The 14,412-nt window shown below is 46.9% G+C and overlaps 1 protein-coding gene across 4 annotated transcripts in view; it reads right to left on the reverse strand.

Moving 5' to 3' along the window:
• NAPG (NSF attachment protein gamma) overlaps positions 1–14,412 on the reverse strand; it is a 36,553-nt gene that overhangs the window by 1,566 nt on the left and 20,575 nt on the right. For 3 of the 4 annotated variants that reach the window (XM_034642078.1, XM_034642076.1, XM_034642075.1), the window contains exons 12-13: positions 12,185–14,301; positions 2,451–2,697 (exon numbers count right to left, since the gene is read on the reverse strand). In XM_034642078.1, coding sequence (XP_034497969.1) covers positions 14,161–14,301 — 141 coding nt within the window. In that variant the 3' untranslated portion in view covers positions 2,451–2,697; positions 12,185–14,160. The remainder of the gene's footprint in view (positions 1–2,450; positions 2,698–12,184; positions 14,302–14,412) is intronic. The other variant, XM_034642077.1, reaches the window with a different exon arrangement.

A 14,412-nucleotide genomic window follows, 5' to 3' on the forward strand; every position in this document is an offset into this window, starting at 1 on the left:
TGTTTCTTTTACATGTTATCTGTAAGATTTCAGGACAATTCATAAATACATTTTAAAATAGCAAACTCGTAGCCAGTTTGTAATTGCTGTTCACACTGTAATGGTGCATTACAAATTCTATCAATGATGTCAGTGTTTTGATAAGTCAGCAAGAAACCCACATCTCTCTGCAGTGTGTTAACATGCTTCACTCCTCTTCATTCACGGCTGCCTCTGTGCTAACCTCCCCGGTTTCTTCATGCCCAGGAAGCTGTTGTCCCGAGCCTCCCCAACCTACCTCACGCACACAAATCCCCAGCTCAGAGCTGGTTTCTGGAGAACCAACCGATACTGGGCTGAATATGTCCCTCTAAATCCATGTCCACCCAGAGCCTCAGAATGGGCCTGATTTGGAAACAGGGTCTTCACAGATGTGATTAGTTAAGATCGGGCCACACTGGATTAGGCTGGGTCCCAAATTCATGACTGGTGTCCTCACGAGAAGAGGGGAGGAGATAGGCACAGAGAGATGAAGGCCACGAGAGGATGGAGGCAGAAGCCGAGAGGCAGCCAGAAACCAGAGAACACTGAAGATCTCTAGGAGCCACAGAGCCTGGGAAGGAGCCACACAGAATTCTCCTCTAGAGCCTTCAAAAAAAGGTGGCCCTGCTGACACCTTGATCTGGGGCTTCTGGCCTCTAGAACTGGGAGGGAATAAAGTCCCATGGCTTGGAGCACCCACTTTGTCACAGCAGCCTCAGGAAACCAGGAAACGGTCCCCATAGCTAGACCCCATAAGTTTTGGGGTGACTCCCCCTTTGTGTGGTGGGGAATAGAGGCTGGAATTGAAACTGTCCTACCCGATTATATTTGAGATAGCTTACAAACAGTTACATGAACGCATGGGTAGGCCCCTTTCCCAGTCCTGAAAGGCCCTGAGACATTAGCTGCTTCCAGAACCAAGCTTTGGCCCCTCTGCTTGGGAACCAAGCACCGGTCTCTAAGGAGCATCCATGGAAAGTGAGGATCACAGGTCGGACCCTGGGGTTGTCAGGCCTCACATGACATCCTTGAAATGTAACCCTGCACACACACACACACACACACGCTCAGTGAGTGAATGAAAAGGCAGTTTGCACGAAGAGCGTAGTCCCTGTCGTAAGTAGCTGGCTGTCCAGAAAAGTCTGACCACACGGTGCAGCAGAGTTAGACAAACGCCAGCAAGTGCACCTGAGCAAAGACTCTTGGAGCTCAGGGAAGGAAAGGCAGGCATGGAAAGTAGATGCTGGATGCTTCTTGGAAAAGGCGGCAGAAGACCACGACCTTAAAAGATCATAAATGTTTTTGTTTTTGTTTTAGAGAGGGAAGGGGGAGGGGCAGGGAGAAGGAGAGAAAGAATCTTAAGCAGGCTGCATGCTCAGCGTGCAGCCAGACTTGGGGCTCAATCTCATGACCCTGGGATCATAACCTGAGCCAAAACCAAGAGTCGGACTATCAACTGACAGCCACCCAGGGGCCCCAGAAGATCATAAAGTTTTAACCAAAGGTGTTGAGCTGTTGAGAACTTTCCTCCAGCCCGACCCACAGCAGGTGTTTCCACCCCTCAGAAGCCCCGTCCCTCTGCAGGTGCCTGGAGCCCCTTTTCAGGCCGTGGAATTCATAGGGGACTTCTCGTAGCCATCAACCTTGAGAAGTCTGGCATGATGCTTGGGGTCAACCTTACTTCCCCTCTGCAGGGCTTACAGGTGCAGTAAGTGTGGAGGAGACCCAAGAAATGGAATTTTTATACCTGTGAACTGGAGGAAAAGAAATTAAAGCCAACCTGAAGGAAAGAGGGCATTCAGTCATTTTGTCATAAATCCTGAATATTCCACATTTAGGGGCCTCAAGTGCACCTGGGCACAGCCCCCCTTCTCAGAGTAGAGGGAAATGAACCCCGGGGTGCAGTGGCCTGGCCACAGCACTGCTGGGTACGGTCACTCTGCTGCAAGTCCCCACACAAAGCCACTGCCTTCCTGCCACACCTGGCTGCCCTGTGACACTAAATCTTGGCTTTCACTGCTATTGATTAACCAGGGCAGAAATAATACATTTCGAGCCTGATTACCCTGTATGCACTAGCTTGAAAGGTGACATCAAAGCTAGATCTCCACAATCAAGCAATGTGACAACTGAAGCCACACAAGAACTTAAAAAAAAAAAAAAGGCAGAAAGTCGAATATTTCAAACCAGTGTATTTGAACTCTCCTCCTTTAAAACAATTATTTGGACACCATGCAAACACAGTTTGAATGCTTTCTTCATTTCACTGATTGAGCTGAAACCTAAATATTTTTATTAAATTTGGGCACTTATTTGACTAAACTCATCGCCTTTACTTTGTTTTTGACATCAAGAATGCTCGGCTCACTGTTGGGTCAGGACAAGGGTGCCCCTGGGTCAGGATGGGGTAATACCTAATACATACACACCTGGGTCCAGAGGGGCTTGACTTCTGAAAGCAGTTGGCACAAAGTGAGGCTGGAGACATGGACACAACCCTTGTAAAGCATATTCAGAAGTTGCTTGGGCAGGATGCCCGAAGACACAGAAAACTGGCAAACCATGGTCTCTATGCACAGGGTCTTCGCCTGCATTCTTTGTCCAGGAAGGCCGCTGCCTTAGCTCTCCATGCCCATCACTGGCATGCAACTTGCCTTTTTCTTAAGCGAGTGATGCCTGGGGAAGAGAGGTTGATGGAGAGGAAATATGGAGCCATTGGTGTGAAGGGGACAGGATTTGGGGGGGGGTATGTAATCCTTTATCTGGATTTTAGTGGCTCACTTTTCCTGGCTCCTCGTGAGCAACCAAACAAAGCTTTACTTCTAGAACAACTAATTAACCTTTTCATCTAGGCTTTCATGCACGTGATCAGATCTAAAGTGGAAAAATGAACTCTTAAAACTTACCTGAAATATGAGAATTGCAGCTTCTTCTTGGGATAGCCAAATTATAAAGCTTCCAATCAGAAGAATTAAAAGGAATTTTCCTAGAATGGCTATACCCATGTATTTGGTGAGATGTGCCTGCTCACAAAGAGGCAGGCCAGATATCGGAAAAAAACAGACATTGAAAAAAAAAGTCACGTATCAAAGGGCAATCACGTCCAGAGGCTTAAAATAATTAAGAAGAGAGTTTTTTAAATTGTGTTATGTCTAAAATACAGAGCAGCCACATTAACACAGGGAGCAGCAAAGGCCAGGAAAATCTTGTATAAGGCAGGAAATCCATTTTTAACACAGCATCATTCTTGAGTTCATTGTAGGGTCCCAAGGGAGGACTTAAGGGACATAGTTTCCATATTATAAGGCCCACTGATAATCGAATTCTTGCTGCTTTGCCTGTGTTACTGTCAGAAGGCTTATGCCAAGAGCAGAGAGACCAATTACCCTATTTGCCTGGGACTGTAGGGGTTTTAAAACTGACAGTCCCAGGTCCCAGGTAACCTCTAGACCCAAGCAAATCAACTTGTTTGGTCACCCAAACTCTTCAGATAACTTCAGTATTATTTATTGCTGTTCCCTACCTTTCCTTTGCCAAGTTGATTGTTAAACGCTTTCCCAGTTAGGGAAACCTGGGTGGCTGAGTCAGTTAAGCAACCAATTCTTGATTTCGGCTCAGGTCATGATCTCAGGGTCGTGAGACTGAGCCCCACATCGGGCTCTGTGCTGGGTGTGGAGTCTGCTTGAAATTCTCTCTCTGCTCCTCCCCCACCTCTCCCTCCCTTTCTAAAAAAATACAAACAAAACAAAATAACCCTTTCCCAGTGATATGTAAAAGTAAACATGTAAATCCAATGGGAAGCAATGGGAATAGTCTTAAATTACTCCAATTATTGCATCAAAGTATAATTTGCTTCCTAGTGGAAATTGTAATCGTAATGAAACTCTGTCACAGACCTTATCATATCCTCACCCAGGAAAATCAATGAGGTTGTCTTGCACCATATCCTGGGGGAGCTCTTAGCCTGCATTATTTACACATACGAAGTGTTCGTTTTACATTTTGGAGGAAGTAAAGTATGGATCAAGGTCAGGTTTTTCCTAAAACAATAACCAAGCAGTAAGTAATGAATTGGGTGACAGAAATGGTACGATGACTCAGTTTCCCCATCTCCAAATCAGATACTATCAGTGACAGTATCTACTTCATAAAATTGTTCTGAAAGTTAAATGTATCAATATTTGTAAATAAGTTAAAACAGTGCCCAGCACAGAGGAAGGGCTATATGAGCATTTGTAAAGCAAATCAATTAATCAGAACTGCACTGGTTAAGTTTTGTTACTGCTGCCTTTCAGATAAATGTGGATGGATACAGATATATACACATGTATATACAAAGGCACATAGGCACATACCTACAGACACACCCAGACTTGTGTGAGAAAACATGTGTAAGGAATGAATGTAAGAAGATTTGAGCGAGGACTCTTGTGTGGCTCAATTGGTTAAGCGTCTGCCTTCAGCTCAGGCCATGATCCCAGGGTCCTGGGATCGAGTCCCTGTGTTGGGCTCCCTTCTCAACGGAGAGTCTGCTTCTCCCTCCCTCTCTGCCTCCACCCCCTGCTTGTGCCCTCTCGCTTTTTCTCTCAAATACATAAATAAATAAAATCTTAAAAAAAGAAGAAGATTTGAGCAGATATTTGAACATCCCTAACCCTCTTTCTGGTCCATGCCCTGGGCACCCTGTGGGGATGGGGTCTCAGCAGAGGTCTCCCTGGGCACCTACAGAGCCAGCACCTCTGGGAAGAGAGGAGCTGGAAGTGGGGCTGCGATTGCTGAAAATACGTGCAAGAAGATGCCACCCGGTGGCAGCCCAACCCCCTCCAGGACAGGATAAATCTCCCTACCTGGAAGTGCGTGGGCAAGAGTTTGGGTGGCGAGTTCTCTGAAGCCCACACTCACAGCCCTCACTGAGGAGGGTCCATGCTTCCTGCTTCCCTGCCACCACTGCGTGGTGCGTCCTGTGTAACCGAGCCCCCTGCTCTCTGTTGGGGAAGAGGGTATTTCTGTCAGAAACCTTTAAATGTCTCTGAATTGCTAAGGTGGGAAACCTTCCTCTAATCCACTAATCCAGCCTGAAAGGAGAAAGAGAAAGAGCCAAGGACTTTGCATGTAGACAACTTTGTGATTTGCAGGAGAAAGAATAAACCCAGTGAGGTCTGACAGAGAAAGCAGGTTTCTTGGGGCCCAGATACTATGTCCCCTGCATCAGGCAGACACTAGACTCAAGGGGTAGGACAGAAGGAGCCAAATGAAAGGCAGTTAGAAGGACCTGGCTCCGGAGTTGTGGAACTGCTTTACCTGTACCTTTATCTTTACCTGTGTGCCTGCACCTGTACCTGTTCCTGCACCTGTGCCTGTACCTGTACCAGCACCTGTGCCTGTAACTATACCTGTACCTGCACCTTTACCTGCACCAGTACTTGTACCTGCACCCATGCCTGTACCTGACCAGTACCTGTACCTGTACGTACACCTGTGCCTATACCTATACCTGTACCTGCACCTGTGCCTGTACCCGTGCCTGCACCTGTACCTGCATCTGTACCTGCACCTGTGCCTGTACCTGCACCTGTACCAGCACCTGTACCTGTACTTACACCTGTACCTGCATCTGTACCTGTGCCTGCACCTATACCTGCATCTGTACCTGCACCTGTGCCTGCACCTGTACCAGCACCTGTACCTGTACCTGCATCTGTACCTGTACCTGTACCTGTGCCTGCACCTATACCTGCATCTGTACCTGTACCTGCGCCTGCACCTGCGCCTGCACCTGTACCAGCACCTGTACTTACACCTGCACCTGTAACTATACCTGTACCTGCACCTATACCTGTACCTGCACCTGTGCCTGTACCTGCACCTGTGCCTGCACCTGTACCTACACCTGTATCTGTGTCTGTGCCTGTGCCTCTACTTGCACTTGCACCCGTACCTGCACCTGTGCCTATACCAGCACCTGTACCTGTGCCTGCACAGGTGGGAGGCAGTCTGGTGGCTGCAGCTGTCATGTCACAGATCACCCGGGTATGGCCGGATGCACCACCAGCACTGGATCCTCTAATACAGGAGCCAAAACAGTGTTCAGCTGCACTTTGAAAGAACAATCCAGGGCAGCAGTGTCCGGCAGAACTTCCTGGGAGGACAGAAATGCATTATTGTGCATGCTGAGTCTGGTAGCCACTAGACACATGGGGCTATCGTGCATTTGAGATGTGACTAGTGTGACCAAAGAAATGAATTTTACGTTTAGGTTGTCTTAATTTATTTGAATTTTGATAGCTTCGTGTGAGTACTATATATAGGGCAGCATGGTCTGGAGCCACATTGCTGATGGTCTGATGTCAGGTAGAGAGAGCACATTCTCAAAGTTCTCTTGGTTCCCAGTAAGGGACATTAGCCTGACCCTGGGTGGGGCACCAGAAGACATGTGAGGACATTTTTGGTTTGTCACAATGCTTGGGGAACACAACTAGCATTTAGTGGGCAAGAGCCAGGGAAGCTAAATGACCTGCGATGAGGGGGGCAGGTCCATACAAAGGATGGCCCTGACCAAATGCTATTAACACCCCCTTACTCATTCCCTCTCCCCACTCCCCACTGCTCCACCCACCCATTCCTCTTCGGGAAGAAGTAGCTCAGGACAGAGCCTTCATGAAGGCCCAGGCTGGTTCACATCCACTACATAATTTTATGCCAGAACTTGGTGCTAAGAGAGTAACAACAGATAAATAAATATAACTAAGGGTCTGCATACAGAACACATGCATGCTTATGTGCATGGTCCAGAGAGACAGACATAGCTGCACGATTTTATCTGATCGGTAACTTTGAGTCCTATGCACAGACTATCGTTTGCAGTCTGTCTGAATAGTAACTTTGGAGTCCCTCTGTGTTAAGCATGGGGTGCGCTCTGCCAGAAACCCAGGCCCCTGTACCAGTGGGCTTCTTCCAGGGGAGTTGTAAGCTTGCTCTGTGGCGCCACCTGGTGGCCGAAAAATTCTAATGCTGGAGCCCTGAAGAAACTGTCCTGATAAACCTAAATAATCAGGCCCCCAAAAGGGAGGAGAGAAATATGCAACAAATAAAGGTTCCATTCCAGAAATGTTCTGTGGTGGAAAACAGCATGAGGTGTCTTCAGAGCCCTGTTCCAAGGTGAGATCTGGAGCAAGTCTGAGAGGGCTCCATGGGAGCGCTAACCCTGCGGCAGGCCTTCCCCAGGAGGACACGCCGCACCTCCAGCTCACCCCAGGAAAAGCTGTGGCTTGGTCTGACTTGGTTCCACCGGCTTCCTGCCTCCCATATGGGCAGGCGACTTCCCTCAGCCTTGGTCTGGGGTCTTCTTCACTCTTTGCTTCTCCACCCATTCTCCAAGACCCCCATCCCTCACCCGCGGGTCTCCTTCCAGATGGACTGGCCATGCGCTCTCTCTGCCCTGCTTCCCTCCTCACATCTCTAAGGAGCGAGGCCTCTGGCTCCTGTGTGGGTCTGGGGACATTTCCAGAGGTGTGCCCTGCGCTTGAGAAAGCAAAGGAGAAACAAATCACAAAGGTCAGGAAACCCACAGGCACAGGCAGACTGAAATCACAGCTGGGAGGGAAGCACCCAAGGATAGTTGGTAAACACAAGAACCCCATTTTTGGCAGCCTTTCCCTGGCATTTCTACTGGCTTTGCTACTGTAGGACTGATAAAGTCTGGGTTTCCTTAAACTTCCTGCTCCTCTCCCCACCCCCAGGGGTATCTCTTAGCTTAATCACTCAAGGAGGCTGGATCATGAGAAGGGATCAATATTAGCGTGAGAAGTGCTATTTATGTTTATTTACTCTGCTGTAAAGAGCCTGGAAGGCCATGGCCCATTCCTGTTAAAGACCGTGAGGACGTCTGGGCTGGATGGATCCACCTTCACCCACCTTCCAGAACTAAGATCCCCAGGGCCCCTGAGGAGCTCCCCCAGATGGAGTAACAGCTGGGGTGGGGGTAAAAGTGACTCCTAGGTGCTCGTCTGCATGCCAGGAGGGAGAAATGCGGACCTGACCTGAAGCCCCTGCTTCCCAGCGGCCACACGCCTGGGTTTGGCTCAGGCACCTTTGGCCTTTGGCAGGTGACCAGTGCAATTGCACAGGGCCCGTGCTCACAGGGGCCCACACCTGGGATTGTCTTCATTTCTCAGTGACCTTGTCTTTGGGTTTGTGTTTTGGAAGCAGTGTCTGATGGGTCAGTGGAGGATGTGCCAGGGGCCTTGGGGGCTTGGCTCACGAGGGGTCCACCTCCATCTTCACAGGACAGGCTCTCAGCAACCGGCTCCCTGCCCACCAGCCTGCGGCTGCCTGGGCTGAGATGGTGACCTGGGTGCAGGTAGGGTAGGTGTCAGGCGTGCACCCTGGTGCCCAGTGGCAAAGCAGGGCAGCCCCCATGAGGCCCTGTTCCTGAAGGACCCACGCCAAATAGCAAACGCAAACACTGTGACAAGCAGAGAGAGACGCAAAGGAAACAAATATATCTTTTTTCTTATTTTTGAAGAGAAGGGCCTGTACTTTCATTTTGCACGGGGCTCAAAAAATCATCTGCTGACCCTGGCTAGACAGGACCTCTAAAGCCCAGACTCACTGCAGCTGGGGCTGGGTATATGTCATGAGGACCAGGATGGGGTCTCAGGCAGCTGCAGAGTGACACTTGGCAGCCCTTGTTCTAGGTCACCTGGGGAACCTTGCATTTTCTCTCTTGTACAGCTGTCCGCAGACACACAACTGATGCAAGGGGTGCAGGAAGCAGGGAGCAGGGCCACCGCTCACCACCCTGTGTAGCCACACATGGACATGCCAGTCCGTATTCACCAGATGGATTCGCACTGGTGGGGTGAGAAGTCTCCAGGGTCTCAACGGCAGTCGGGTCTTGATAAATCCTAATACTTCCATAACATTCATCTCTTCTTCTCGTGCCTTCTACACCCTTCTCTGGTAACACGGATGTATAAACCCACTGTGTTTGCCAAGAGAATTGGTTAGAATTATTGCATTATAATGCTTAAGCCAGTGTTCAGCTCTGAAAATAAGTCTGGCTATCCCCCTCAAACATATTTGCAAGGGAACGGGATCGTCTGGTTGCTGGTGGGGTGTTCAGCTGTCTGTGTGCACACATAAGCCATGGAGATGGACCTTGAGCTAAGAGGCTTCTGCAGAGGTGAGGGTGGGACAGTCGAAGACATGCAGAGGAAAGTGTTCGGAGACCGAGGAAGCTGTTGAAGACGTTGGAAAGTTCAACTCAGCTACAAAACCACTTCCCAAATCTGGGAATGTATCAAAACGTGTGGCTAATTCTACAATGCTCTAAACATCACAGTTCAGTTGTTGAGTCACTTAGCATTTGACTTTGGCCCTGAAGTTAAAATTATTTATCCTCATGGTTCTGGGAGGTATCACTCTGCCCAGGGACATTTATAAAGGCTCCTTAATTAAAATCATACTCCATCAAATCCCAAGAAACACTGGCTAACACCACAGTTAAAAGGAGGAGCTACTGGCATCAGGATTGAAGCACTAGCTCGTTTCGAACAGAAATCCTCTGCAATCTATGCACTAAGCTATGGCAATGCTGACTGTTCTCACCGTCGAGATCTTCAGTGCAAAGATACAAGCTGATGTTCCACTTCTTGAACTGGGAAGCCCAGGTTCTAGAAAGAGCTTATGAAGGGCTTTAAGAGGAAAGGCAAGGTTTCTGCATAAGAGTCTGAAGATTTGAACAGTGCACCTCAAACTACTTTTGTTTCAGATTTCCATTTCTTTCCCAATCACCATCCCTCTGATGGATCACCCCTGGGAAATCAAAGCCAAACTGTACCTCAGCTTCAAGCAACAAAACAACTTTATGGTTTGGTTCTGATATATGGAGAAGTTGCAGCCTGAGAATCACCCAAGATACCCTGGAAGGCAGGTAGCTGAACTGATCTCCATGTGCTCACATAGTTCTCAGAGCACATCATTTTTTTTTTTTTTGAGATTTTTATTTATTTGAGAGAGCAAGCAAGCTAGAACATACAAGCAGGGGGAGCAGCAGAGGGAGAGGGAGAAGCAGGCTCCCCACTGAGCATAGAGCCTGACATGGGGCTTGACCCCTGGACCCTGGTTATCATGACCCAAGCCAAAGGCAGACGCTTAACTGATTGAGCCACCCAGGTGCCCCCTCAGAGCACATCTTTAAGTCTTTCATGTGCTTTGGCCTAATAATATCTAGCAGGGTAGGCTCCATCCCTCTAAATTAGGCATGGAAGGAGTGGGAAAACAAAGAAGTCCATAAATTAAAAAATGTTTTCATGAACTTAGTAATATTACACCTCTTTGGTTTGAAAAGCACTGGATAAGTACTGGCTAATACAAATTAAGAGTGACAAAGAACAGGACTGGAAACCAGGCAATTTCAATAAAAGCAAACTGAGTAGTATTTATTGAGTGCTTTTGTTCATGTATCTATTAATATTTATTTAATGCCTATTACGTGCCTAAAACTGGATGAAGAGAGAGCAGTAGGGATAGTGAGAGCAAATCCCACCCTCTCGGGGAGGGAATGAACCCTAATTTGTTCAGCTTAAGTCAGAAGCCAACTTTAGGACCAAACCACTATGACCAGGAGGTGTGGACACAGTGTTTCAACATGACCGCTGAGGGCCCACCACAGGGCTGAAAGGTAGCACAGCTTCCACAGGGAGGAGGGAGATGTTGGGCTGTCACCCCACTACACCTCCAAGTTCAGAGCCACCGGTTGTGGTCTGAAGGCAGGCAGAGGTCGGCCTCCAAGAGATCACGGAGCAATGAAGGATCCAAACAAAACTCGGAGAGGCAGGCCAGGCAGTGTCCTGGATGTGCAAAGCCTGAGAATTGCAGCCCATCGGTCAGTGCAACTGAGAGGGGCCAATGGGCACAGACATGAGTCCCTAACAAAGGCTTGTCCTCAGTTATAATCAGGCCATGAAAAATATGGTCTTAGATAAAATGACTTACACTGTTACCTAAGATATGTAAGTTCCCAACAAAGTTTGGCTGTCAAAATTGGAACTATTAACTGACTTTTTCTCTCCCAGAGTTCATGATCTTGTTCATCACTGAGAACACACTATTAAGTGCTTTGCATTTGTGAACTCATTCAATCCTCAAAGCCACCCTTTAAGCGGGTGCCATGATGCTCCCGTGGTTAAGTGAGGAAATTAGCTTGCCCAAGAACTGCAGCAGTCAGCTGGGATCACGCTGGCAGGCTGGACCAGGAGCCTGGCTCACCCGCACTGCGCAATACATAGCTTTCTTCAACTCTTAACAGTAAGGTCATACGTGCTTCTTAAAGACCAACTAATTACACTTCACAGCAAAATGTGCCTTCCTCCAGGTTTAAATTCTTAAACATAATACATATAAATTATAAATAAATATGGTAAAAATTTCTTGAATAATTGGTAAAAGTCAACTTGTGTCCAAATCCTGGGACATTCCTTACATACTAAGATGCACTGGAAACCGGTTTCATTCCTGCTCCAGGTGAATTGCAGGTGACCGGAGGGCTCTGCTCCTACTCTCAGGGAGGGACACGGGAACATTATGGATCCGAGTGGCAGGGGAAAGGGAACTCAAGAGTGCCCCTCCGCAATAAGTGGTCCGTCCCAGAAGTGATGCACTTGACTTTCCATCACCTCCCTCAATTAAAGAATGATTCTCTTAAAAGATGTATAAAGTCTTCCATCTCACCAAGTAGCAGATAGTAGTAACTGGGTGATCAGTATCTTAAAAAGCTCAGATAGTTTAAAATAACTCCTAAAGGTACTTAACTTACTCCCAAAGAACAGAACACACAACTTAAGAGAACAAAATTCCATTCTTGTGTAATATAACTGGAATCATATAAATAATTAGGAATGTGCCCTTGGAAAAAAGGAAATAAGCAAAACAAAATGAGTAATAGTAATAAATCATATTATATAGTTTCAGATTTTATTTTCATAATTATCTTCCCATAGAAGCAATAATCTACATTTCCATAACAACACATTTAATATTTACTCATCAAAGAACTGGAAAAAATAGGAAGCACAGATTCCATACACAAATACCATAATACTCTGTATATATACAAATAAATTCAATATATTAAATATATTTCGAGATTGAATTCACTTACAATATAGTAGAACATTGAGTATTCGATTCTGAGCATATACATGCAGGCTTCCACTTTGGTAAAAGTGATGACACGAGTTCTGGAAAAGCTTTTTCTGTTGTAAACACACGTTTCCCACTTCTGACGACACTCTCAGGATAAAGACTTCTGTACATGGAAAAATAAAATGCATGAAGATGGAACAAGGGCTCTTTCCTGGACACTGCACAGAATAACCCTGACATCAAAGAAATATCCCCACGTCCTGCTCGTTAGTTGCTAAGTGCGGGCAGGGAGGGGGGAAGAGGCTGCACTTGAAAGAAACAGAGGCTTTCATGTTGTGAAGGGTCAGCTGCCCTGCTGATACAGAATGCACTGAATCACTCAGTTTTTTAATAGATAAAACTTAACAGCTCTTCCAAGGCTGCAATGCGTAATGTAGTCAATAAACAAATGGTCTGAAATACCCTTTGAGTGCTGCTTATCTGTTTAGACAGATGGTTGTTAAGCTCACATGAGCGTGAACACGAGACTCCTGAAGTTTCCGACTGGATCTTCAAGATCCAGCCGCAAGGGCTCTTGAAGCATCAGTGTGCCATTCAGTACGAACGTCTAGATGCAGCCTCGCTGAGATGTTCGAAGTTCATCTCCATACAGTCACTGAAAATGAGCTGCCAGCTGCAGAACTATGCAAGTAACTTGAGGAATCAAAGCATCAAATTTGTGTTTTAAATCCGATCTTCAATAAAGACTTCTGACCCTCCCGCCACTGAGCCAAGTGCACCGCCACAGATGATGCCATCCTGGCCAAGCCCTCCTTGCCCTCAGAACCCGCTGTGGCTAGAACCAGGAATCACGACGGGCCTTGGTGTCTCCGGGAGCAGCCAGCTGCACACGTGCCTTTGTAGAAGGCCAGCTCTGTGAGGAGGCCAACGGGCCACGCGGCCCGGAGACCACACCGGGTGGCACTGCCCGCAGCAGGCACGCTGCCGACGGGCGCCTCTTTTCAATGAACGGATTTGGAGATGGGGCTGAGCTACATGGGTGAACAAGGAATGCTTCACAAATAACCTTTCAGGAATACCTACAAGGACTCACATATCGGCAGCACAGTCCTCTCACCAGAAGTACTTCAGAAACACTTCTTCCCTTTCAGCTACGGATCTGTGGTGTACAGAGTGTTCCCTGTGTCATGTTACTGTCCCGTGGCAGCTCTAGATGAATCAGAAATTATTCTGGAGGGAAGAAAGGTCTATATTCTAGATCGATGGGAACATTATCTCGTGGTTAGAATGCACAATAATAGTCCTCATGAGTTCCCATTTAGCCAAGAACCAAAGACATTTGGGGACAGCTGCTGTGTTTTTTTAGGTGGAAAAAATGTATTTCAGAAAGGAGCTGAAAACTTTCAATTTACACATAAGACTTTAAATGTACCTTTTATTGAGCTAAACAATATTGTAAGGCTCAAAACAGCATCCTGCCCCAGTCTTACCTCTGAAAAGATTAAAAGATTTGATAAGTTAAATGCATCTAATATCACTGGGGATAAACTTTCTTTTCAAAACGCAAGTTTAAAATACTACTTTAACTCAGTAAACTTCACTTTTAGCAGCAATTATTAAATAAAACGCAAGGGAAATTCTCTAACAAATCACAAAAGCCCAAGAGAAAAGAATTTCTATGCCTAGTGTTCCTTTTGTTTAGAACACAATTTGTGCCTTGTAAATTTAAAAGTCAACTGTATTGAAATGTGCCAGTATATTTTTCTGTTAATTCCTGCTGGTGTCTTAGAAAGGCTCTTATGGTAAGAAAAAAAAGTGTTTTCACGCAGTGGGTATGATGGGTGACTTAGGGAAATGATGACTAAACATGAGTCTTTATTAGCATTTTCAAAACCATGACTGCAGTGAAGTCTGGATCCCCTTAGACAAGGTCCAAGTCCGTGAATGGCAATGTCAGGATTCTTCTCTTCCTTTCTGTGGCAAAGCAAGATTCTAGCACAGGCCTCCTGCATACTCATCTTCATCCTCCTCCGCGGTGGGGGCAGTGGCACCTTCGGACTTAGCCTGCGGTGCTGTAGCTTTCTTCTTGATTCCGCCTCCTGGAACCACCAAACTCAGGCCCAGCTTAGCATACTGTCAATGACAAAGCATGTTCTCAGAAGCCAGATAACCCGAATCTCAATATGCCATGAGTCAACAGCAGCTATCTACAAGAGACAGAGCTCCATTTTCTACCTCAGGAAA

Source organism: Ailuropoda melanoleuca, chromosome 14, assembly GCF_002007445.2.
Source record: "Ailuropoda melanoleuca isolate Jingjing chromosome 14, ASM200744v2, whole genome shotgun sequence".
NCBI classification, from domain to species: domain Eukaryota; kingdom Metazoa; phylum Chordata; class Mammalia; order Carnivora; family Ursidae; genus Ailuropoda; species Ailuropoda melanoleuca.